At 42.1% G+C, this 26,408-nt stretch overlaps 1 protein-coding gene across 6 annotated transcripts in view; it reads left to right on the top strand.

The window, feature by feature from the left end:
• Window positions 1–26,408, top strand: part of SLC6A14 (solute carrier family 6 member 14) — a 39,930-nt gene that overhangs the window by 1,224 nt on the left and 12,298 nt on the right. The window contains exons 1-4 of one of the 6 annotated variants that reach the window (XM_051784306.1): window positions 22,356–22,491; window positions 23,616–23,707; window positions 23,948–24,125; window positions 25,875–26,006. In XM_051784306.1, coding sequence (XP_051640266.1) covers window positions 22,467–22,491; window positions 23,616–23,707; window positions 23,948–24,125; window positions 25,875–26,006 — 427 coding nt within the window. In that variant the 5' untranslated portion in view covers window positions 22,356–22,466. Of the gene's footprint in view, window positions 1–22,355; window positions 22,505–22,638; window positions 22,755–23,260; window positions 23,318–23,615; window positions 23,708–23,947; window positions 24,126–25,874; window positions 26,007–26,408 lie in introns of those variants that run through there. The other 5 variants (XM_051784320.1, XM_051784313.1, XM_051784298.1 and 2 more) reach the window with 5 other exon arrangements.

The following is a 26,408-nucleotide window of genomic DNA, read 5'->3' as shown; positions in this document are numbered from 1 at the left end:
TTTATTTTTGTTTTCCTTCTGGTAGAAAACATGTTTTGTTGAGTGACTTTAATTCTTAATGCAGCAAGTTGCATATGGTCTGATCCAAGCGTTGGTTGAATTTCTTCCAAATTTGTTAACCTTGTCTTCTTCCTTTCCTCAAACAACACTACACAGATGATCAGAGTAGTGCTGGGATAGTCCTGGCATATGTAACTGTTACATAATTTAATACAGGAGTCCTGCCTGTACCTCATTAAATAAAAAAGGACATTGCTTCCTTCAGCTGTTGGAGTTTGGTGCTTGATTTACAAAGTAGGAAGCTATGGCTTCTTTCTTTCCTTCAGCTTCTTCCTCCATTTCAGCTTCAGAAAGTGAAGTTTCTTGCAGTTGGAATGCTTGGTAATACCAGTAAAGCCCGTTAGTCTTCTTTGAGAAGAAAGGGTGTGGTGGGCTATTAAGGCACCTTTGACCTCCAGCATCAAACCCTCCTTCTCCATCTTCCAGCATGTAGAGAAAAAGCTTATAACAGAGCTTGCTCCGGGAAGGGGATCTATTCCAAAACACTGGCAATTGGAATTTTCTTACTTTTTAGCAAATACATTTTTTTGCTGCACTAAGAAAAATCAAAGGAAAATGCTAAATCAACTATCCAGTAATTACTGCTCTTACATTTGTCCCAGGCTCTGTACTGGAGAAGAAGACATCTCCCCAAATATCTTTCTTTAGTTACTCCTAATTGTCTTTCTGTGTTTTTTTTTTTCAATTACTGCCTTTTGTAGGAAACCTAGTTGTGTTTGTCCAAGATTTTTGATCTAATAGCTTTCTGAAGGTCAGCTCTTTTTTTTTCATAGGCTCCTAAACTTCTTCTGTGAGTCATAAAAAACAATTATTTGTGTAGGTGTAAGTAACTCTGTGAACATCCCTCTGGGTTTCTGCAGAAAAACTACCCTCAAAAGTTATGCCATGAAAAATCTGTGAAGTACTTCCTGAAGAACTGGTAAAGTATTATGTCAGTGTAATCCTCTAACCTTTTTGCTGCAGGGCTTAATGCTCCAAACAGGTTAGGGTAATTCTCAGCAATGTGCCTTGGGACCCAATCCAACACAGGCAGTGATAGTGCTTCCTCTTCTTTCTCCCACCAGGCAGCAGGTCAGAGGTTTTGCTGTTACTTGTTTTTCCAATGGGACAGAAACTTGCTGGGAGCACCCATGGGGGAAAAAAAGGCTGCTCCTGTATTTACCTTTGAATGGCAGGACGGAGAGGAACTGCTCAGTGTTTGTTTTTAATCTGGCAGCACTCCCATTCCTGGTTTCCTTCCAATTTCTTGGAAGCTTGGTCTCATGCAGTCACAAAACTCTCCCCTGTTGAGCAACAGTTTTGTTCTTTCTCTGGAACATGGCTACCTTGGGAATGTCCAACTGGAACACAGAAGTACCACAAGGCAAGGGATTGCAAATCCAACTTGTCTCTCGGGCTGTTCAGCGCCAAGATCTGCCCGGAATGTTTGAAGGGGATGACCCTCTGCAGTCCATACCTTGCTGCAGTCCATACCATTGTGCTCAGCTGGCAGGTCTCCAGCACCAGTTCAGAACTGTGTTCACCAGCCCTCATGCAGGGAAATCAGGGCCCATTCTGGTCAGATGGAGTATGATTCCTAGACTAGCCCCAGGTGAGTGGGAACACTTCTTCCCAACTATAGCTATGTGCAAGTCAAAGCAGCTCTCAGGGATGCTTATCAGTTGATCAGTCTGAGAAACCTTTAAGGGAAGGACTTTCCTACACAGGAGTAAAGTTGTCTGTGTTCTTCTCACTGGGACATTACAGTGGGGAGGTGACTATGCCTTGGTACTTTTGGAACACTCTGTGCCAAACTGTACCAATATCATAAGACATAGCATTTGATGCAGCCCATGTGGTGGGTTCCAGTCTAGTGGAGGCAGGTTGTAGGATTTTAACTTTCCTGACATGCAGGGCAATAGGGGAATCCTGAGAAAGGGTGAATATGTTGGTATAGGGGCCTGGGAAGGAGGAGGAAGTTTGTCTTGCCCTTACTTTCTGCTACTGCAGAAACACCTCTATCTTTTGGTAAAGTCCTCCTCACCTTCCTCCACCCTTTCAGTGAGGTCAGTGCAGCTGAGGAATGTGTACATGAGTTTTGGGAGAGAGAAAAACACTCCTCTCCCACACGCAAGTATAGTCCTTAGAGCCTACACTGTCCTAAGACTTAATTGCACCTGGTGGTATCATGATAATTTGATGAAAGATTAAACAGTATCTTCTGCTGCTGGTACTCTTCCCCAGTCTGTCTGGGTCTGCTATCAGCTTCTGAGAGGCTGCCAGAAGTTCAGCTTTGCTGTCTTCCAGGGCTTTAGGGTCCACTGTCATTCCCCTAGTATGCAGTCTTGATATTTTTCCCATCAGTGTGATCCTCGAGCAGGCATTAGGGAGCAAACTGGCAGCTGGTCAAGCTTTGCTTTCAGACAGTGTTCTGCAAACCTGTCCCAGTGTCCCACAGCTGATTGGGTATCTGCTCCCAAATTCCAAATTCCAGGACAGGTTGGCTGGTGGGTGAGATGAGGAGGGAGGTTAAGGAGATGAAGGTGAACCTCTGCCTCTTTCCTCACGACACTCAGCTTCTGAAGGGATGTAGTGAGGGCTCTGGGCTCTGCCTGTGTTGAGGCACATCAGCTGTCAGTACTGAGGAACACACACATCTGCACACACAGCTTTTTGGAATAATCACACATAATCTTTAATCCTGCATCAGTCCTATTGACAAATCAAACAGGTGCAAGGTCCTGAGTTGCTCTGCGCTACAAAATGCCACGCAAGGATAATCTTAGGTTAGATATGTAGCTTAGTAGTTCTCCCAGTTCCATACAGGAGGAAACAGAAAGATGAAATTGTCCTCTCAAGCCATGTGTCTGCATTCCAGACATATCCCAGCCTCCCACAGGCTCCCTGACAGCTGTGGGTGAGAAAGAAGATAGAAGTTGGTCAGCAGTGAGTCTGTGTCAGACTCAGGATGGATGTTTGTAGTTTCCAGTTCCTTGTTCTGTCTGGCAAGATACATGGTGTCTGATATAAAATTTGTAAGAATGTACTATGAGCCATGAGAAAGTGAAACAATGCTAGTAATTCCATTGATCTCACTTGCTTTTACATTGTGATATAAAAAAAAAAAATTGTCTGACTCTAAGTTCTGAGAATTCTTTTCTTTGGAATTATTATGAAAAGCTGACTTTTTTAGTTTACTATACATTTTACTTCAAAGCAACCTAATTACAGTAATTTTTTTTTCTAGATCAAGGTGTTTCATGACTTTATCACTGCAGCAGGTGTTAAAACAAAGATTTTTAATTCTATTGGACTGAAAGAAACATTAAAATTTAATTCTTTTCAGTTAAAACAAAATATTTCTGTACATAACATACAAAACTAGTACTGCCAGAGACCCATTACACAATTCTACCAAGTTACTGCTCTTTTGGAGAATTCTTCTGTGGGTGCATTTTCAGCTAGATCTAACAACAACTGAAAGAGTGAGATTGGTGGGCTTTTCCCATCATTCCTAAGACTCTGTGGCAAATATTTTATGTAAGAACTTAGAATTAGGATCTTCTGTTAATGAGAAGTGCCTCAGCTTTTCATAGCGATGTGGTAGAAACAAACTAAAATTATGAAACAAGCAGAACATTCAGTTCGGAGGATCTAGTTTGACAACTGCCAATTATTTTCAGAGTAATTTCTGAGTTCATCCTTGAAACCACCCGGGCATGGCATTGCTGAGAGCTGTCTGTCCCTCTTACTGGAAGGGCAGGTGATTGGTTTCTCTACAACACTGTGCTCTGCAATTGCCTTGGATGCAGTCATGTGCCTGTAGGGCAAGAGAGACTGTTTGGGTATTCCCCATGGGAATGCTCAGACTGTCTTTTCCTGGAGGTGATGAAATCCTGATCCTGCAGTGCCAGTTCTGTTTGCAGCTTTCTGATGTGTGTTTTTGTTTGCCTTTCCCTGGCCTTTAAATAATTTCTGCTGAATCAGGACAGGTTATTACTACACTGGGGAATTCCAGTTCTCAAGAGAATAAATGATTCTGACCCGACAGTTATTTCTAATCTTTTCCTTGTTTCTTTCCTAGAATCCCTCGCTTTCATCTCTCCTCAACCTTACATTCAGATAACGTGATAATCTGTGATAACCTTTAGAAGTATTTCCTTGCCAAAAGTCAAAACAAATTCTCCCCACCAATCCAGTATCAAATGTTTTTAGTAATGCAGCACTGTAAATAGTCAGTAGTGATTATCAGTTTTGTTTAAGCTGCTTTCTGCATACAACTGCCTACATGGCTTTGTACAAAATTCTTCATAGAATTTGATTCTCTACCAGATTTCAAATCTAATTGACCTATTCTATGGAAGGACGTGGCGTTTTAACTAAGACAGATTGAATCACAGTCCTAAGCTCTGGGTTGCAGTTTTACAAGAGCTCTGAATTTGTCTGGTGGCTCCAATTTTGAACTTGACCTTGTTTCCTAGTTGTTGTTCAGATAAACTGGCCTTCCTGTGACATTTCAGCTCATCAGAGAGTAAGGGACCTTATAATGTTTGTTCTGTGTGCAGTCCCAAGAACAGTTTTTGGAGCCCTGACACCCATCCTAATGAATCTGGACGTTTGTTGGAGGGCTCTCAAGTTGGAAAGAGAGCATTGAACATAAGCAATCCTAAATTCTGTACACAAGAAAATTTGGAACACTGAAAGGTTTATTTTTTGAGAACCAAATGTCTTCACAGCATAAAAATCTTCATGTGAAGAGCAAGTACTCATCGGCAAAGTACACTTCATTCTGAGAACTGGGCAGAGGTCACTGTAATGAGCAACCAAAAGATCTGTATGCATGTAAGACCTAGGCAGAAGTGTAGACTTTACATCACAGGATGAAAGGTTTTTCATTAGTGTTTTGCAAAATATATAAAATTTTTCACAGACTGTAACTTGTTCCTTGAACAGATTTTTCATTGTGTAGTGTGAATGTCCACTCCCATTTCCTACTTCATCTTCCTGTGCCTTCAAAGTGAAATGTCATTTAAAAGTTTTACTAAATCTTTAAGAATTTTCATCTGTCTTACGTTTAACAAGTTTTACAAATAATATGAAGCAGTACTTTTGCATTAGGAGAAGATATTAAAATTGAAGTTACTAGGACCAGTTGGAGCCTTTATCCATTAAGGTGATCATGCTGCACAGTTAGTTTTGTCTGGCTAATTTGGCTGACCTCCATGTACCTCATGATGTGGTCAGGGACTTCTGTCCCAGAGGTTTCTGTCTTATTGTGTTGCTCTCAAAGACTGTCCTAGTCAGAAAGCCTAGATCTTGAGAATCATATGGAATAAAATTTGGGAGGGTTATAATTAACAATGGACTTAATGACTCACTAAGCTTGATGGCAATGAAGACTCTGATTAAGAACACTGTTGTACCTTATACAACACATTTCTTTTTGTTTACACAGTCTACTTTTAACAGTGTGTGCGTGTCCGTGATGTCACAGAATTTTCTTAGTACTTCAACACACTATCTTTGTATTGACATTGTCATTTGAGTTCATGTAAGGCCATTCCTCCTATATGTACATACAGCATCAACCAAATCAATGTCAGAAGCAGAAATGGAACTTAAAGATCAAACAAACTCCTGTAATTGATGTTGCTACATTCAGTAAGACAAGACTGAGGTGCATGCCAACCTTGACCTGAATGCCACGGTGATGGTGATGAAAGAAGATACAAGAATGGGTGCCACTCCCACATGAGCTGACTGAATGCTGTCAGATGGTCCTACAGCCTCTATAGTTCTGTAGTGAATCTGCTCTTGCTCTCCATATTTCTTTAGGATCCCAAACACAAAGATATTTTTCTTCCTTACAAGAATGCTTTTTGTTTCATTAACTGCAGTGTCACCACAGAGCTGTCAGAGAATGCAGGAATTGATGTGCATTATATATGCACCAGCATTTTCTAAAAAATATACAATAAACATGGCAAAACATTGCTGTACTTTCAAAGTCCTTATATCTTTAGATGAAAATTGGGCTGCAGGTCTTGTGAGAGAAGACTTACTTTTCACAAGTTCAGGGGGTTTGATTGGTTTTTGTTTGTTTGTTTGTTTGAGTGAAAAGCATCTTCTGTTGGCTGGTTTAGGAACTCAGCAAGAGCTCAGAGTAAGGTGCTTTAGCAGTTGTACAGTACCTTCCTTTTTAAAAGTTTTTTACAATACTAAGTATATCTCCTTTAGATTTTATTCCCCTTCTCCCAGTTGAACCACCACTCTGACTCAGTATCTGCTCTGCCTCAAATCAGTTTTCCTGTGCGGGTCTGTTTCTCAGCATGTGTCTGTCTTTAATCAGTGTGCCCAGCAAGTTTTCAGGGACTGAGGTTCATGGGCTGAGTCTTTGTGACCACCATTATCACTCTAATCAAATAGCAACAAATAAAATGGTGAAATCCTACCCATACTTCTTGAGAGTTGGAGTTATCTAAATATAAATCTAAATATAGGTTAACTAAATATAAGTCTTCTAATAACCTGCATGAATTAGCGGCAAATAGATGGGCAGGGAAAAGCATATGTGAAGAATAGAATGGAGAGGGATGTCACAGGAGAGAGCTACTGCAGGAGAGGGTCCTGTGTATGATTTTCCCCAGGAATTGCAGGAATTTGCTGCTTCTGAAAGAGTAATAAGTGAGCCTTGCATTGCTCCAGCATGGGAAGTGTGGCTTGGATCTCTCATCTTAGTATGTGTATCTGTTACCTAACATTATTCAGATTTTGATACTTTGGAAGATGATGATTCACACTTCAGAGGTTCTTGCTTCTCTGTTAATCATGACCTTGTGGTCCCTTTTCCCTCCAGGTATCTCTGCCATGGCCATGTGCTCTGTCTGGTGTGAGCAGCATTTTGCTACACACACTCACACTGCCACTATGATATAACTGAGGTTCATAGGTCAGTGTTTAGGACAATGCAGAAACACAATCACAGAAAGTTTTTATCTATGCAAATAAAGGGATCTACAGGGAAAAGGATGAATGCTTCATGGGCAAGATAACAGAGCGTTTGATATTAAATTATTTCCTCTACCAGGTGCCAACTCCTTGGCATTCTCAGGCTGCAGCTGCTATCCAGTCCAGCTGCCAAGGTGTCCAAGTCCAGGTACCTGTAAACAAGAACTGGTAGTTCCAGTGGTGTATGTACTCCAAACCATATGACCTCCAAGATCCTTTATGTTCAGTATGATTTTAGGCATGTTATTTTTCAATACACAACCTTTCTCTAGCATCAGTAGTTAGTATTGTAGACCAGTTATTTACAAAAAGAAATAGATTTTAATTGTGGTAAATCCTAGGGACAGATCAGGTTGTGGTGAGGGCAGAAAGAGAAGGAGGTGGTGTGCACAGCTTTTGCTTTCCCTATTAATCTGGGTTTGTCTCAACCCATGAGTTTTCTACCTTTTACCCTCCCGATTCTCTCCCTGATCCTGCTGGTGGGGGAGTGAGTGAGTGGCTGTGTGAGGCTTGGCTGATGCCTGGGGTTAAACCACGACACACTCAGAGCTACAGGAGAGGCTTAAGCAGACAACACTGAAGGTCCAAGGGCTGCCTGTTGTGCCAGGGATGGGGACAGAGGCAGCCCTCCTAAGACTCGCTTGTGATTTCACTGGAAGTGAGATGTACAATAAAACCCTGCAGTTGGTAACACAGCACATTCCTCCTTCCTGAGCTTGAGTATTTCCACTCCTTGGGTGTTGGACTCAATCTTGTTTCAGATTTTTGCTTCAAAGGCTATGCTCTGCTTGTGTGTTTCACAACTGAACTGTTCCCCACACATTTTCAAGGTGACATTGTTACCTACTTTCTTGAACTTTTCACTGGTTGGCCTTTAATCTGTGACTGCTGCAGGTGGAAAATGCACTAATCCATTTATGCGTCTTCCTGCTCCCAAGTCTGTGGGAGGAGAGGGTTCGATAAAGGCTTTCAGTAAATTCCTTTTGGATAAAACAGAGAAGGGAAGGTTATCTTGGGTCATCTTTGTATCTAAACTCCAGCCCCTTCTATGTAAATAAGTTATCTTCCTCAATGCCAGTAACTTTAAGGAAAGTTTAAAAAATAAACCTCACACCTTTGAAACAAAGCAGCCAGAAAACAGAAACAGAGCCAAACCATTGATAGTATCTGGGAGTTGCCTCTTTACACAGCTCCATGACAGGTATCAAAGCCTCCTACATGACACCTGTCACGGCTTCACAGCATGGTGTGTGTTTTTGGGATCCTCTGAGCAAAGTGTGCAAAGCGTCCCACAGACAGTGTGCTGCATTTAATGCCTGTCGGGGGGGGTTAGTGAGCGTGAAAAAATAGAGCTTGTGGCATCTTGAAATGGACGTTGCTAACCAGGCATCCCCGCTCCTCAGCCCTTTCATTTTCTAAGTACTTTGACTGGTGAGAATGGCGGTGTGTGAGGAGGCAATGGCCACAGCTGGAGGGCAGCCGGGAGCGCAGGAGAGTTTCAGAGCTTCAGAGGAGAGGCATGGCTGAGAAGGCAGGGAGTGCATTTGGGACACTGGATACCACCATTCTCCTGCCATCTCCTCCCAGCTGACAGCACCAAGCTGGGAGTAGTGTTAAGGCCTCATTGCCCCAAAAAAGCTGCAGCTTTGGAGGATCATGTTCACTGATACTGTCACTCACGTTATCCTTCTGGATAAACTGTCCAGCAGACAAGTCCATCCAACTGACAGATGATGGTGTAGTTTAACAAATAATTAAAAAAGTCTGATATTTCCTTTCTGGTCTAAATAGTCTAATGCATAGAAAGCACAGTAGGCACAGAAATACTAAATTATTTGAGATTTTTAAAAACAGAAACTAAAGAATAGAATTTAATAGGAAAAGTTAAAATACTAACAGAAGGAAATTGATGATAATTTCTCATTTTTAATAAATACATACAAGAATAAAATCATCATATTCTCTAACAAAAACTATATGCACCCTTTGTCTACTAGCTTAGGCAAATTATGAGTTTGTTGCTATCCAACTTCTATCTTACCTCTGGAAAAAAAAAGAGTGAAAAGTTTATTTAAGAAGATTTTCTTCACTGAGTGAGACTCTGCCTCTTATTGTATCAAAATGTTTTGTTATAAAAAGAGCTGAAGGGGCACAGGAAGAATAAAATACATAATAAAAGGTCTTTTGCTGTGCATTGCTCCACATGATTTTCAGGCTCTATTGACATTTTGTCCAGATGCTGACTTTGTTCACAGACAACCAAACTGGTGTACATGGGATTTTGTTCCCATATGGGAATGTTGCTATTAAACAAAGAGCTTTATTCTCAACTAACTCTGAAAAAGCCCCTTGCTGGATCAAAGAGCTATTGTTCACAATACTGAAGGGCTGCCCTTGTGCAGGTCCTTCCTTGGCAGAGGGCAACCTTATCAAGCTCCATTGCAAGGTGTTTCAAATTGCCTGTCCAACAAGGTCCCAAATCGTTGCTGAGGTTTGAAAACTTGACCAAGGAGGAGGAGACTGGTCCTGTCATCAGGAAAACCAGCCCTGTGGGTTTTGGTCCTGTTAACACATCTTGGTTTCTTCAGCAACTGTGAACACGAGTGAGCCTTCTGTAGAAAATAGTTGTCATGGGTCTTCTGGAGGAGGAAGAAGTAGGTATTTTTAGAAACAGCTTGGAGGTCATCTGAGTGCCTTTGACCAGTGTGACCAACACAGGCTCCAAGGCTCATGTCAACTTTGCATGTACACAGGCTAAGCTTGGCATCTCATCAGAGGGGTTGGGAATGGAGATAGTGTTAGTAAACAAACAAGTTGTGCTTGTTATCCTTCTCCCACAATCAAGCTTGAACTTTGTCTCTTTCTCACCATCCTGCTGTGAAATTGGAATTTCTGTTGTGATTACATGTGGCTTAGGTTTCTGTGTATGTTGGTTAAAGTGTATCTGGATTACAATCAGTTGGTCCAGACTGGAAAAAAACAAGAGCAGATGCAAAGGAATTGCTTGAAGAGAAAATGAAATAGCCAACACACACGCAGAGCATACCTTATCATCTGCAAATTCTTCCTCATTCACAACACAAAATAAGTGTGGCCAAAAAACCTTAGAGGCCGTCAGATTTCAATGATGGTGAGAAACTGGATATTGTGATCTCATAAAAAAGATTTTGAAATATATTCAGATTTGTTGGGGATAGATACAGCTAATTGACTCAGAGAGAGTTGCAGAGAGACAACTGAAGGTTTTGGATGACATCACAGTGTTATTATTTCATTATTGTAAGGTTTCATGGTGTCATCACAACATTTGTGTATGTGATGAATCCACCATATTGTTAAGGCATAGGATGCAGTGACTCTGGAGCTAATAGCAGCTGTGATTACTTGTTTGGATGGCCCTTGTCAAGTCCTCAGTTTCCCATGTCATCTCAAATGTCATCTCAGCAGAAAGTGAAGGGGATAAAATGCTTCAGGTCTTTATTGGGTTTGTTGTTTTTTTTTTTCTCAGAAGAAAAGTTTCTTTTCTTTTCCTGGCATTACTCTGGCAAGAATTTGTGTTTCATAGGGCATGAGGAGATGACCTATGTACTGCTCTCTATCTGCTGAGCCTGTGAAGTGCCATAATATATCCAAACTGCATGTCTGGGCTTCAGAAAGATCAGTGTCTTTTTTTCTGCCTTTTCCTGTTGAATTTCTTCTCTATGACTGTCTAAACCTCGTTTTATTTTTTCCCATAACTTTAAATGATTTAGGGTGTTAGAAGTTTTTAGTTGCTCTAGTTCACTATGGTTTCTTTCCCTCATCTCCAGCAGGCTTTTGCTTTTGTATTAATTTTCTAAGCACGGAAATTTTATTTTAAATTTCTCTCTTTCAGGAATCTCATTTGTATTACTGCTTGTGTTCATTAAAGTAGATTCAGGACTTTCAGCAGAAATGTTTGTCACGACAATATTACAGGCCACCTCTGACTGCAGCTGTTCAATCTGAGATGGGGATAAGCTGTTTCTCTTGGCTGTCTTCTGAAGGTAAAAACTGAGCAAAAGGGCCATATGGAGTAAAGCCTGAGTCCTTGCTTCAGCCTAGATTTCCATCCTCTTCATTTCACATGAAAAAAGAAAAAACTTGTTCTCCTTATAGGCAGGATGCTGGACTAGAGGTACTTTCTGTTGTTCTGTTATTGAGCCCATTGTCATACAGATGCTGAAGTTAAGTTGAAAGAAAAAAAAAGTCAATTACAAAAAAAATGAAAAGATATTTTGAAAAGAAAAGTTAAAAAATTATGTTACAGTATTATCCCCTTTTTATATTTCTTCAGTGTCTGAGCTTTTTTTGTTGAATATGAGATGAGTTAGTCCTTTGGAAATCAGTCCTAATCAATTTGCTATTTAACAAAGACATGTATCTCACCTCCAGTGACTTCCTTCTAGATACTTTTCTCTTTATAAAACAGACTAATATTATCTAATCTTCTGCAAATATAGTTATGCTTGTTTTGTCTTCAGTGGGAAACTACCTTCAAACATTAACCAAAGAAATGTCTTAATAAATAAATATAATAAACTGATAAAAGCTTTAGAATTACTGGGTCTACTCTATCACTCTGCTAGGATCAATAGCTTCTCAAATGACTGGAGAATGTGCCTCTTCTGTTTGGGTTTTCATGTAAACATGATGCTTAGGTTGTCTTCAAAGGTTGCATTCTTGTCCTCCCCACTCTTTGTCTCTGCCTGTGGTTACCCATGTTCAAAAAAGCTTACTCCTGGAAGAAGTGCAGAGAGGGGATGTTGGAATGACTAGAGGAACTGAAATGTGACTAAAGGAATTTGGTTTATTTACCTTGGAAATACCAAAGAGTGAGAGGAGATATAATGAATCTCAACAGAAAAGGGCAAAAGGAAAGATGGGAGGAAAGCAGAGAAGGGAGTGGAACTGCAAAGGAGGAAAAGAAAGCTAATTAAGCACAAATACAGTTGTTAAAAAAAGGTACATTTGATCTTCAGAGGTGTCAGATTGCAGAAATGCTCTATCTGGTGTAGCAGGCAGAAAACCTTAACTGGTTAAATTGAGGATTGATTATTTTGAGAGGGGAATAGGATGACACTACTGTCCATAACACATTGGATTGCACAACCCAGATCTGCCCTTCCTGCAACTCACGCTTTGTGTCTCCTGACACCACAGTGACCCTTCCTACTAAAGAAGCCAACTAGGATAAACCCTGGTAGATCATCCATTCTAACAGATCTTTATAGAAATATTTACTTTTATTTCCCTGACCCTGTAATAGGAATGCTTAATACCCTTTTTCAGTAAAGAAGAAGATCCAGGTGCCAAGTCAGCAAATATCCATACTATTTTGGAGCAAAGCTAGCAAGTTACCTATTTGCAGTCTGTTTTACCATTTCTGACCTTAGTGTGCCTGTGAATCCCCTGACCTTGTTTGAGTGCCACGTGGTGATTGTATTCTTGTGTTTGCAATCTTTATCTAAGTGAAAGGCCTAAAATAGATGCCCATGTCATTAAATATTGTGCTTGAAATATTCAAACTAGTAGAGATGTTATCTGGCCTTGATTTAGGCAAATAAGGAAGGACCTGACCTCGATCTTTATATAAACATCCAGCAGCATAGCAGTAAATCTGTTTGCCAGCGTGGCAGATGGAACTCTTCTCTAGGGTTCTGTTTCCTCTCCACCATCCACCCCCACTTCATCAGCCAACACATTCGCATAGAGAAAGCATATTCATTGTCAAGTGAGCCAGTGAACCCCAGAAAGCCTTAGGAAACAGTCAAGATAAACATACCAGAATTTCTGATTGAATCGGTATCACCAATACTCTTCTAGTCTTTGATGGGAAAATGTTTCTTTTACAGCACCATCAACACTCTTGTAATCTTGTTGAGGTTAACAAATGAAACATTTATTTATCTAGTGTCTCAGCCAGTTACTTCACAGAATAAGCCACAGTGCATGTCATTTGAATACAAAGGAAAAACTGTGATTGTCTTTGCACCAGTTGAGCAGGCGGATACACACAGCCCTCTTTGTTTGGCTTTACTTTCTACCACGATGTTTCCTCCCCCACTTAAACATTCACTTGGCTAGGAAGGACACTGGTAAAAGACATTTGGACACAAAACTGTGTAATTCAGCCTGTAAAGCCACATTGTACTTGGGTAAAAGCCAAGAAATGGGAAGCACTGAAACATCTGAAAGACAGACAGTATTAACCCCTTGCTGGAAGGATTCATGTCCATGTGTTCCTTCTATTACCAGTGCCTCAGTTAATGTGTCATCTTAGTGGTACAGACAAACCTTCCTCAGTGTCCCAGTAAAAGAAGGCAGCCATGACTTACCACCCAGGAAGATTCAGGTAACATCTTGTTCGACTTCCACACGTGTATCGGAATAGAGGTGACCAAGTTACATGTTGAAAAATTCCTTCAAAATGGAAGTACATTCCAACATGAAAGTTCATTTTCTGGGGAGCAAATTAAAAAATAACAGCAGCAAAAGAACCTCTTATGCCAAAGCTAAAGCAATTTTTCATGTAACTAACAAAATCTGCCTCGCAGGGGTGTTTCCTAACCACAGAATCTTGTATAAGCAAGACTGGCATGTCTTCCCAAAACTGGACTTGCTGGCACCACAAGCACCACTGGAAACAATGCTGTAAGGTTACCTTTTGGTTAATATCTACCACTAGAATGTCCTAAATGAAATGTTACCTTGAAACATCTGTTGAAGGAAGTGACGTGTTTAGTTAATGAAATTCTGCAAAGCAACGTTCTATAAATGTACACTCTTACAGCTTGGACATGAATTATCAATTTTTAAATTAAAATTAAAACTCAAAAATTATTGTTTTGAATGAATCTAATTTCTCCATGCTGCAGCAGCTCTGGAGTGTTTGTACTAAATCTTAGAATATCAACTCGAATGTGCTTGGCATGGGATGGAATAATGGAGAGAAGGTTCCTGGGATTTTTTCCAGATCTCCTGGTACTGCTCTGTGCAGTTGGGAAAATTTTCATGTTACCTGATGTTAGTAGGACAGGATCTGCACTGATTACATCATCTAATCACATTACTTGATTAGATTCTTTAATCAAGGTGGGTCCTTTCCATTCAATAGCCTGAAAATATAACATGTTTTAACTGCATACCTCAGGTTGCTATAATAGGACAAATATTCCCACGTATGCTGATGTGGGAGGTATGGCTACAAAGTGTGTATCTGGACAGGCAAACAAATACAATCTCTGAGCACATTTCTTGGGTTTGAAGAAGCTGTTCTATGTAAACTCTGGGGCTTGTTATTAATTTTAACTTCCTACTGGCCACCATGACTCAGCAATAAATTTGTAGAGCCTCTTTACATGGTTTATGCTCTGTGCTGCGTGGAACAGTCCTGGAGAGTTCCCTATCACAGGCAGAAGATCTGGTTCTCTCCTTCACCTTTTACAACTGCTTGTAAAAAAAAAAAACAAACAGAAAGAAGATGAGCCTTTGGGGATAAGAAGATGAACATTGTAAAGACATCACAGCCAGACTGTCACTATAAGCTGGAGCTTTCCTCACAGCAGAAGTGGATCATTATTTGCTGTGCATCACAATTTATACGGTAACTTTCCAAGGATTGCTCATTCCACTTTTTTCAGTAGTCACTGCTGCTGTGGCGTGTCCTGGTGTTCCCTGCCAGGTGCATAAACACAGGTTCTTGTGTCTTGCTTCATCTCTCGGAAAGGACGTCAGTGCAGTTTCTTACTTTGCCTTCCTGCATTCCTGTTAAAACTTTACTCCCTTGTTTGCCAGTCATGGAGAAGTTTGTAATGAAGAGTGCAGGAGATTATGGGATTGCCAGACCAAGATTATGCAAAGAAAAAGAGTTTGCGAAGCTTTACAATCCATCGGTGTCCGGATGAGTGCCAGAGGTTGGTATGCCAGGTGATGTTGGTAATTGCCTCAGCTTGAAAGAAAAAACTTTGTCTTCATAACACTTTTTTCACTTGAACATTAAAACTAGATACAGAAAATACAGGTTCTTTGAGAATAAAAAAATAACAGTGTAAAACACAACATGTTATTCTTCAGCTTTGAGGAAAGTGTAGTGTATTTTTATTTTATCCGATGGAGTAAAACACTTGTAGAAGTGGGCATTCTTTGCACTGCTGAGCAGCTGCAACCTGGTGGAAGCAGGTTGTTTCCACTGGGCATACTAACACCTTTAGCAATTCAGCAGAGCAGAAAGTGACAGCATTCTTGTAAACTTTCCCAAAATTTGGGAAGCGTAGATGTACATTTTCCTGCTAATGTGGCAGAACTGTCTTTCAATCTCTTCTTATAGCTGGAATAAAAAAAGAAAAAAAAACCAGCCTTCTCTGTTCATTGTGTATGACAATTGCCATGGAGGGAGAAGAGATAAAACTGTTCTATCCAGAGCCCTGATCCACATAAATCATGGACACTAAAATGCTGAAATGAGATGTAAATTAGTTGAGCTACCAAGAAAGATGAATTTTTACTCCACATGACTAATAGAAAAGTATCCTGTGAGAAATTCCTTTCAGAGGTACATCTGCACAGAAACCTCTCATCAGGACTGTACTTGGTCCCTTAACTTTCTGCACTGAGATTCCTTGAAATCTGATAGAAACTTTGGCCCTTCCCCCAAAAAAATTACCACTGCAGAGTGGCAATTAGGTGGAACTGTAATCCAAAACTGTAATCCTAGAAGCCTCATGCTAAGATGCTGCCTAACCCTGACATGTTCAAAAACTATGGACCCTGAGTTTAGGCACAGGAAGTCAAGCAGCCAGGAGGATCCTGGGGTTCCTCAGTGTTGGGAATTCTAAATGGCTTGATTAAAATCAATGTTTCATTAGAAAAAGGCATCTCCTTGGCTGTTGGGCCAGGTGCTCTGAGAGTGTGCTAAGAGGATGCACCTCCAAGCAGGTGTTGCCAGTGTTGCCTTGTTAATGGCAGGGCCATGGGAAGCAGGGAGTTGCCTTCACACCCCTTCCACTCAGCCAAGGCTCTGGCCTTTTCACTGGGCTTTTGGGGTCAGATATGGCTGTTCCTGAGACTGCAGTAGAAGAGGAAGGGCTGTGCTGTGAGGATGGGCTACTCAGAAGAGCCTGAGCTAGAGGGAGAGAGCCTGAGGGCCTGGAAAGGAATGTCAGGGGAGTGACCAGGTTTGTGGCAAGTAGGGTGAGTGTTGTGGGTATTAAAATAACTCATGGTGTTTCTAGTTAAAGCTTTTTTCCAGTCAATTATGGATTATCTGGTGGTGGTCAGCTTTCTTCCCTGCTGAAGGGGAATACAAATGCTCTCCCTGATTTCAGAGGGGAGTAGGTCCTGTGGTGGGGATAAAGGAAATTATGGAGTTTGGTGCACTTGTCCACTGCAGTTCACGTGTTTTCTACTGAGCAGGTGCTGTATAAAATACATGAGCAATCCTACTTCTGCTATCCTCCTTGTAAAAAAAGACCAGTTTCTCTTAGAAGGGATTTCTAAGTCTAGTGATGGAAAGAATTGTAGAAAAACTAGATAGAAGGAATAATACTAATACCTCTAGCATTAAAATTCTTTTGAAGGCCTTTTTTTTTTAATTCTGAAGACGTTCAGCTAAATAATTGTTCTAGTGTCCCTGTAAATCCTGCTTGTTCGTTTTAAACTTAGAATTATGTTATTACAACAGGTGATTTTATGATGTTACTACTTGTTATGAGGGTGTTTGTTTCTTACGTGAGAAGCCCCACTTACTGGGATGAGCCATTTCTGAGAGTAATTGCTAACCTGCAGGAACAGGTATCACACAAAGTAAAGTGTTGATGGAGGTATTTCCATTTCAAAGATATCGAGCACAGCTAACAACCTGGCTTTTGTCCTTTTGTGAAGGAGGACAATCACAAAGATAATACTCTTGGTGATCACATATCAGGACTGCATGTTAATATGTAAAATTACCTCAAGGAAAGATGGACTGAGCTGAAAGGTCTTCTTTTTGCTATGTGGTAGTCAGTGCCTGTATTTCAAAGACTTACTGTTAGTCAAAAGCTTCTCAAGACTATGCATTTATGTTATCTTCTGTGAAAAGCTGTTTTTTTGTGTAACTAGCAAGAAGGTATAGAACTGGGAGGGCTGGGGAAGAAAACTGAAACCACCTGCCAGCATCTCCTAGCTTTGCTGAACTCCAGAAATATTGGTACTTGATACTGGGGAAGAATTTAAAAATTTAACTGTTAATGAGATTGATGAACTCAGTATAGCATATCTGAAAATAAGTATTATACTCACTCCTAGGCTTTATTTTGCTCAATTAAAAATGACTCCTTAGTTTCTACTGGCCCCACCTCTGAAATATTTCCCAACAGGCAAGTCATTATATTCTGACACCTGTGTTCTCCCCGATCATTAAGTTTTGATAATTGCACGCTCCCAGCTTTTTGTTTTCCCCTACTTTATCTCTTCCCTTATATTTGTTGTATCGGTTGTTACGTCTTCCATGATACAATACAGGATGGTTTTGCATTTACACAGTGTTGCAGTTGCTCAAAGACAAGTTGAACGTGTTTAGAGCATGCCTCTAGGACAGTCAGGGAAGAGGCAGGTGGAGTGAGACCTGGATATTTTTTTGGCACAAGGCTGCATGATTCAGGGAAAACTGAGATGCTCTGTACCACAGGCGGAAGCAAAACTGGGGGAACTGGGAGCCGTGGGCCACAAATGCAGTTATTCTTTGCACTTTGGTAACTCCAATTCAAGTCAGTATTTCAGCTGAGATTTTCAGAGGGTTCTGCAGTTGATACAAACACCTAGCCTCTGTGTAATCCTACTTTGAACATCTGAGTCCCTTTCTGTTTTCTTTGTTCCTTATTCTAGAGGGAGCTCTGTGACTGAGAAGTGTCATATATTCCCATACAGCAACTTTAGTAATCTCTGACAGATTGATGAGCTCTCAGGGACTGGAGAGAGACAGTGTTACAAGAAAGGCCATGTTGTCCTGGGAAGAGTTTTGGTCTGAGAGAGTGAAGTGTTTGAGGAGCACATTCCATCTAACAATTCTCGAAGAGGCTTGAGTCTCCTCTCAGGTTCTTTTCAATTAAAACTTAAAAATAATAAAATCAACTAGAATGGAGATCAATGTACCATAGATACAAAACTGTCAATCTTGCCAAGAGTCTTGAAAACACCTTGGTAAGTTTTGTGGATGGAGACTTGTGGCTTCCTCTTGAGTGGCTGGGACAGCAAAATCTTCCAGGCTCAGTGTAGTAGAAGAGCAGTGCTGTGTAGAACTTTCAGTTTTACTGATATATTTGAGTGAGTTTATTTCTGCCTAATAATTTTTTCCCACATGCATATGTAAAAATTCCCCATCGCTAACTTCATTAGTGTGTATTATAGTAACAATTTTCAGGTTGCAACCTGTTAAAAATGCCTGAAGGCAAATTTGCTTTACATATAGTTTCAAGTCTCCACCCATCCTAGGAGCACGACTTTGAAGGCTTAAGCATTTTGCACTTTTGCGACTGTTCTGTTTCGAGGGGATAAATGAGTGAGCAAGCTTTCAGCTACGTCTTTTGACTTATGATAACAGACTGTCCACAGAGGCAAGTAGTAGTGACCTTGCTGCACTTCTCACCTCTGAGATGGCTGCAGAGAAGAATCCAAAAGTACTGAAGTGGGGGGAAAAATCTAATAAAGCACCGGTCCTTGAGATTAGGCCAATACAGGTCTTTGGTATGATTGCATAATGCATAATAGAATGTATTATTTAGTATTATGTTAGTGAACCAAACCTATCATACATTACTGAAAACTTTCAATGTCGCCTTTCTAAGTTTCTGAATAAAACTTTTTTAGAATTTCCATTTAATAAAAATGAGCTCGTGGGCTGAGATCCAAACTGAGTAGGTGAGCGTGTCCTGATGGCCTGTTGAACAGCAGCAATGAACATCCTGGTTATGCAGAGAAGCACAAAACTGATAAAGAACTAAAACAGATGAAGGAAGGATATATAATATCTCATCTCCTTTGCTTACAGCTGGCTCACAGTGAAATAAGACATTTCTCACCAGATGGAGAATGATGCCTCGCTTTCAGGGTTTACCAGACCAATGATTGAATTTTTTGTACATTAGTGGCAAAAATTTGGCCTAAATCACCTGTAGTTCAGTTCACCACCAAAGACATTGTCTCATTCATTATGACTTTGTCTTTAAATCAAGATTGATGCTTTCTTAAGCATAAAGTATTAATTTAAATGTTAACTGTGGGGCTTGATCTTGTTCACCTGTAGAGGAGAGGATAATTCCTGCAGCTGAAGGAGCCAACAGCTTAAATTTTCTGCCTTGCTTCATCTGTCCATTTATAACAGTCCTGTTTGGCTTTCTGAACCTCCCTCCTACAGAGTGCAATGTTGCTGTGGAGTTGTGGATGAGAGTAATTATATGCTATTGACAGATGGTTAGATGGTTAAAGTCATCTTCCTAAGATCCTGAAGACCAACATGGTATGATGATTTTGGCTTTTTTGGTTTGTTGGGTTTCTTTGGTTAGTTTTCTGGTGGGATTTTTTTGTTGTTGGGGGGGCTTTTTTGGTATTCAGGTTGTTTAGTGTTTTATTTTCTCCTAGTTGCTGTGTTTACTGCCATTTGGTTACCTGATGTTTGTCTGTAGCTGCAGGGAAGCTGCTGTTCTGATGCTGGAATAAAATGTGAGGAGGTTGTTTCAGTAAATAAAGTGTAGTCCCTCGCTGCCATCTTTGGCTTTGAGGGAAGGTACCAACACCCTTGTCATGACCATCTAATGCACACTGGCACATACCTTGTCATTCTGAGGTGTGGAGCAGGTAACACCGTGCTGGGTACCATGGAGCAGGTGTCATGGAGCTGCCCTCACAGGCGTTCCACAATGGCAGATGTGAGCCATTTCATTCCTGTGGCAGGGATCTACACAGATTAAATGTAGTGATCAGCAGGCAGTCAAACCCAGCTTTGTCAGCTTTTCATGTAGCATCCTTGTGTGCTGCTGGTGGGTCTGACTGTTAGCCTTGCAGAATACCAATAATTATTCCTGCACTTTGGCTTTTGCTTATTTTGGGGTCTCAGCTAGGGCAGGTGTGATTTTTAACTATATGGTTCTCTTCTGGTAGGTGGACACTTCTACATGCAGCTGCCACTGCGGCTTGATCTTCTCTGGCTGAAAGAAAACCTGATTTGTTTGGAGATTCATTACTGTTTTCCAGGAGTTGTGCACATCAGAGATGACAAGGCTGCAGGCATCTCTTGTATTCATTCTTACTCTTCTTTAGGATCGTTTTATCCTAGAGAGAGCTGCCTCTCTTGTAGACACACCAGCAACTTCCTTTTATCACTGATGCCAAGATTAGTGCCTTCTAAATCCATTGCTACTACTTGCAAAGTGGGTTTTCTGGTCTCCTGCCGGTCGGGAATGGCAGAGGTAAAGGAGCCCCAACTTTGTCTGCTGAATCAGTTTTGGATTTGTGGGCCAGGTGCCAATATTAGTATCGCAGAAGTTATAGGTTAAGAACAGAATTTACTCATCGTATTCTTAAATAAGCACACGAGACACATCTACTGCATCACCAGAGCTGTTTGTGTTAGCTAATGGCAATACCCAACATCTGATAATAGCACTAGTGCAACCAAATGGAAAACACAGGTATCTCGCTGCTCCTAGGAAATATATCAAAATTGTTTACTGTGTTGTCAGCTTGTTAAGATTATCATTAGTGGTAATTTTCCTCCTTTTTTAATTTTTTTCCCCCTCCCCATTAGATTAACAGAATTTTCAGTAAGTGGAATTGATAGTAATCCAGGACTGCTTTCCAAATGAAAAATATGACCTCAGTTAGGCTGCTGGTCAGGAGACAGGATATCTTGTCTACAGCAGAGCCAAGCTGGCTCTGGTTTGTTCGTTGATGTTTCTGTATTTCTAACTGAGACATTCCACGTGTACCTGGCTGGTGGGTTGCTTGGTCAGTGGGTGGCTATACCAGCTGTGAGGAGCTAGCCTTCAGGAATCAATCTGATGAACTCTGCCTCCAGTGAATGCAAAAGGAGCTGCTGTGCTGTTCAGCCACATAGCTAACAGAGGCAAAACACAACCCTGCTTCAGGCACAATCCTCTCTGCCACGATACTCATCTCTCCGCTGCTCAACCCCAGAATTATCACCATGCTATGATTTTTACTTTTTCCCATAGAGAAAATGCATTACAAATGAAACTTTCACATGGTCAGGAACAGAACGTATCAGAGAAGTGGTACCTCCAGTATAGTTTTACTTGTAGTCATCTTCAGTTCCATAGAGAGAATGACACAGCCAGTGACTATGCAGCATTACCACATTCACTTAATCCTAGTATGGAAGGAGAGGCTGTGGCTAACAGGTTGTTTTAAATGTCATTTCATTTCTAAACAAGATGATAACCAGTTCTGAATCATGAGTTTGGAAGAGAACATGGAGCTCTTGTTAGGCCCAGCACTGTTTACAGGTAAGTTTTTTTTTTTTTTCCCCCTGGGGAGATAGTGACCCACAGATACTGGAGTTACACAGAACCTAAAATAAAATTATGTTATCTCATTTTATTTCAAGTTCTTAACTCTGATCAGGATTGTCAAAAAGGTGCCTTTGGTTTATATGCAGTTCAGACAGGGTTTGGAAGAATATGGACTGATTTCTCAGTGTATCCTTGGTCCGGGTGGGTTTTGTATCATTCCATGAAGAACTAGCTTGAAGGTCTCTATTTGATGTTGTGGCTTGGTCACTTGAATGCTGAATTCACAGGCAACCTGTAAAGGAGTGTTTTGTTTAATTTTTATATATCGTTTTCTCCCAAAACCTGTGTCCTGTCAGGATGTTACACCTGTACGTGCTTTTTGTTCCAAAGCCGAGATTATTCTGGTTTCTTTCCAGCATCTAAAATAGAAGTCTTCTAGAGAACCTGCTGCATAGGGTGATAAAATATCCCACCTTCAGATGATGTCCCACACACTTCTCACTCCTGGTATACCTTTTAGTTGTGGCTAGATTGAGAGATGTTGGGTAACACTTTGCTCGACAAAAAGCCCAAATAATTGAGGACAGAAATTGTGTTTGTCACGCGTGGATCTGAAAGAGCCATGGAAAAGACAGTTTAGAAATAGGGGATTTCTTAATAGCAATTAAGTGACCAGTCAATCGATGTCTGTCTTCTTGTGCCTGTACATGGAGTGTGCTTTGAGCAGTATCCTCCTGCGTGACCTTATGGAACGCTTGGGGAAGGTCACTGTGACATCCCTTCCCCTTAAGGGTGAGATGTCACAGTCACTTTGGTGGGTGAAGCAGGGGAGTTTGGAAAAGGTCCTTAAGTGCTTTCTGCTCAAATTCCTCCAATGGAGATGGCTTTGCTTTTATGACTTGCTCTCTGTGCCTGTCATGTGTACCTGAAAGGTGTGTTTAGAGGCTGAAATTTCTGTTTAACCCCTTTGTGCCCTGCATCTCCTTAGCCTGCACTCCAGCACGGAGCAGGCTAAGAAAGAACGAGAGAGAGGCAGGCGGGGTGGAGCAGGGGCTCTGGGTGAGTGACCGTAGGTGAGGCAGACAGGCAGTGGCTCTGTGGGGAGGCGCAGGGAGGTACCGATGTCAGATGGGCGCATGGTCCTCAGGAGGCGGTCAGTGCATGATGGGGAGCTGGTAGGCTGTAGGTAGAAGACAAGGGGGTGGGTGTGCAGGTAGAGGAGGGAGAAGGGCAAGGAGTAGGTGGTATGCTAGAAAGGAAGGTGAGTGACAGAGAGGTAAGCAGGAAGGCGTGCAAGGACGGCTGAAGAGCCCAGACTGGGGGAGCGAGCCCAGGCGGGTTCTTGGGCAGGGGAAGTGGGTAAGGCGAGGAGCGGAGGGTGTGTGGAGAGCAGGGGGTGTTTAGGAGGGGAAGTGGGCAGGTGGCCGGGCAGGGTTCGGCAGGTGAGTGTCCCGAGGAAGTGGGCGCGGGGCCGGAGGAGGGTCAGCGGGCGGGGTGCGGCGGGGAAGCGGGCACGGGGCTGGGCGTGATGCGGGAGCCGAGGGGCTGCCCCGCGGCCCGGGCGGGGCCGCCTCCCGCCCCCGGGGCAGCCCAGGGGCCGCGGTTCCCGGCAGGGCGGCGAGGGGCGGGCGGGAGCTGGCCCCGATAAAGGGCCGGGCGGGGGCCGGCGCAGGCAGAGCGGAGCGGCGGCGGCAGAGATGGGGATGCTCAGCCTGCCCGGCTTTCTGTCCTGCGGGAAGAAGAAGGTGAGAGGCGAGGGGTGGCTGGTCGGAGGCACCCAGGCAGGTGTGGGAGAATGCAGACAGGTGTGGGTGCACCTGAGCAGGTGGAGTATGGAGGCTGCAGGTACGTGGGCAGCTATGGGAGCGCTGGCAGGTATGAAGTTGTCTGGGCAGGTGAGATCTAGATGTGGGAATATAGGGGCACAGTGGTAGGTAATGTGAGATGAGCTAGGATGAGCACCTAGGACTTTGTGAAATGCGCTAGGACAGGAGTTTTTTAAAGTGGATGTACAAATATGTACTGTTGTGAACATCTGAACAGACATGTGGGCATCTGGCCCTGTGGTGGTGGAACGGAGTATTTTAACTCCCTGGAGGTGCTGCCCCTACGAGCATCCAGCAAGGAGTATTCAGGTAGGAGGACTAGGGCAAAACTCACCGTGAAGGTTTTTGGGCTCTCTGGTGGGACCCTCACTCACAGGTCTATGCTGACCTGCCAGGGATTGGCTGGACTGGCAGCCCACCTGGCTCTGCCCTCCCTGTCTAGCTGCCCTGCCCAGCGATGCCAAGGTGCTACTCTGGACAGGGAAATGTGGATACAATTGTCCTGCTTGCCCGTGGGGTGATCACAAACCTTCCGTCTTCTCTTCCAAGGACTTCAGTTTGTCACATGGAAAAGATTCCCGCTCCAGTGATGGAAGTGATGGTGATGAGAACAAGGAGCGTGGCAACTGGTCAAGCAAAGGCGACTACCTGCTCTCCATGGTGGGCTATGCCGTGGGTCTGGGCAACGTCTGGCGCTTTCCCTACCTCACCTACCAGAACGGCGGAGGTACTTGTGCTGAATGGCAATGTCGGGTGGGCACGCCTTGCTGTCCCCAGGGGAGAGGAGGACAAGCTCAAAGGGTCAACCCTGAGGCTGGAAACGTTTCTCAAAGCTGGATGTGAGAATCACCCTGGGAACTGGGATAGTGTCTGCTATTGGAAAGGGAAAAGGAGCAAGAGACAGCTATGTTTTTTTTGGGCACCAGCTGAGGAGGGAAATAGTATTTAGTTTTAACTGCTTGTTTCCACCTGAGAGTTCCAGAACTCTTCTGATTTACTCAAAACCAATATGCACCTTCTTGTCAATGTGCCAATACCCTCTGCTTACCTAAATAGCTTTTTGCCCTCCCCAGTGCTTACCTCCCTGGTATGTTATAGAGAACAGTTGAATCCTTTCTGCACCTTTGTTTTGCCATGCAAACAAGCTAAGCTGGAATTATTATCTAAGCTCAATAATTATCCCAATCAGAAGTATGAGACAGAGAGAACCTCTATCTTCTTACAAAATGAAACAGTGGCAAAACCAAATGGAGGCACTGGCTTCCCTGGCTGATATTCCAGAGCTTTATCTACTTGATAGGCTACCACTGGTAATTAAAGAGAGCATAAATGCTAAGTAACTGCAGAGAACTTACTTGTGTGTACCTATTTGCTCTGTTTAACAGTTGTTGAAGTCAAATTCTGGACTGTAAACAGCACAGCCCATAGAGCTCTGCTTGTGGAACAAAAGGAGGCAGTCTTAGTACAGAAGTTTTATTGGAGTGAGCTTGGCTAGGGTGCATTTTGTTGAAGAAAATTGTGAAAACAAAATAAGTTGTGACATCAGCCTTGTACTAGATCTTTTTCCTTATCTGCTGCAGCAGAAAACTTTGCATTTAAAGCATATTTGTGCTGCTGCTTGCATCCTTCTCTGTGCTCCTTGCCCGTGATTGATAAAGACAACTATTACATCCTTGTTTTGAAACACAGGAGTAATCCAGTTAGTTCTGTGGGACGGTTTACTTCCCGAAATTACATCAGGTATTTGCAGTTCCTTGCAGAACTGGGTCCTTGGCTGCTTTAAATTCACTGAGAGTGATGAGGACAGATTTCTGCAGGGATATCGAGTTTTGTTTATGCAACTTGTGCTCTCACTTTTCCCATCTTCTGTGAAAACACAAAGAAGTGCCAGTCCCTTTCACAGAACAGGACGCTCAATGATATCAGGTTAACCTACACTTCAAAATGGGCTTGAACAAGAGCCACACTGAGATCTGAACAAGTGCCACACTGAGATGCTGTTTGACACAGGACTCGGCCAACCATAGAGAATAACTTTCATGCTTTGATGTCCAGTAGCTGCTCGAACAGGGCAGTTGCAAATCACAGCTAAGTACATAAAGGAATGGTTCTCTTCCTTTTTAAAAACTGGAAGAGTAAATAGAAATAGAGAAGGCTGATAGTGCCTACAGCTGAGCAGTGTTCCTGTTTGTATGAGTGCTATGTCTTCAGTAGTTTTTGTAAAATTCTTTTATTTCTGTAAGAGAAACCTTCCTTTTTAAATCATCAGTTCTCCTGACTATCTGTGTCTCTTCATTGCAGGTAGTACTCAGTCTTGTAGAAAACACCATTTAGAAACAAATCTCTCTATCCTGAAAAAAACCCCCTATAGGGGGATATTTGAGGAGGCGAAAAAGGGGTGATAAAATGTGGTGAATACTGAGAAATTGTTTTCTCTGTGTGTGTGATTGTGGTTTTTCCCCTTCTCTCCCCTCAGGTGCTTTTCTGATCCCCTACACCCTGATGTTGGCATTAGCTGGCTTGCCCCTATTTTTCTTGGAATGTTCCCTTGGGCAGTTTGCCAGTCAAGGGCCCATTTACGTCTGGAGAATACTACCATTGTTTCAAGGTTGGTTTTGTTATGCTTCCTTAGCTAATTTTTATTCCAGTAATAAGCTGATGTGAATTAATGATTTCCTCACAAAGTTACTAATTCTGAGATGCCAATTTTCCTGTAGCGACTACTCCCAGTGTTACAAGGTCAGTGTTATGTTCCCAGGTACATAATTCCTTATTATTCAGTTGATAACCAGATGTTGATAAGAGATTTCCCTGAAAAGGTTGTAATCTCTGAGAGGTTTTATCAATTATTCTCCTGGTGTTAAGCAGCATGTCACCCTCACTGCAGCCAGAAGAAGATGACCTTGTTTGCCATCTGAGGGAAAACCTCAGTAAAACAACTGGTACTGTGTGCAACAGATCGAAAATAATTTTTAGGAGTTGAATTTATCACTGTTTTTTTATGCTTCGT

This window comes from Manacus candei, unplaced genomic scaffold (assembly GCF_025592945.1).
Source record: "Manacus candei isolate 608988 ecotype Guabito, Panama unplaced genomic scaffold, ASM2559294v1 h1tg000003l, whole genome shotgun sequence".
NCBI classification, from domain to species: domain Eukaryota; kingdom Metazoa; phylum Chordata; class Aves; order Passeriformes; family Pipridae; genus Manacus; species Manacus candei.
The sequence above is the reverse complement of the archived record's forward strand: the minus strand, read 5'-3'. Positions and strand labels throughout refer to the sequence as shown.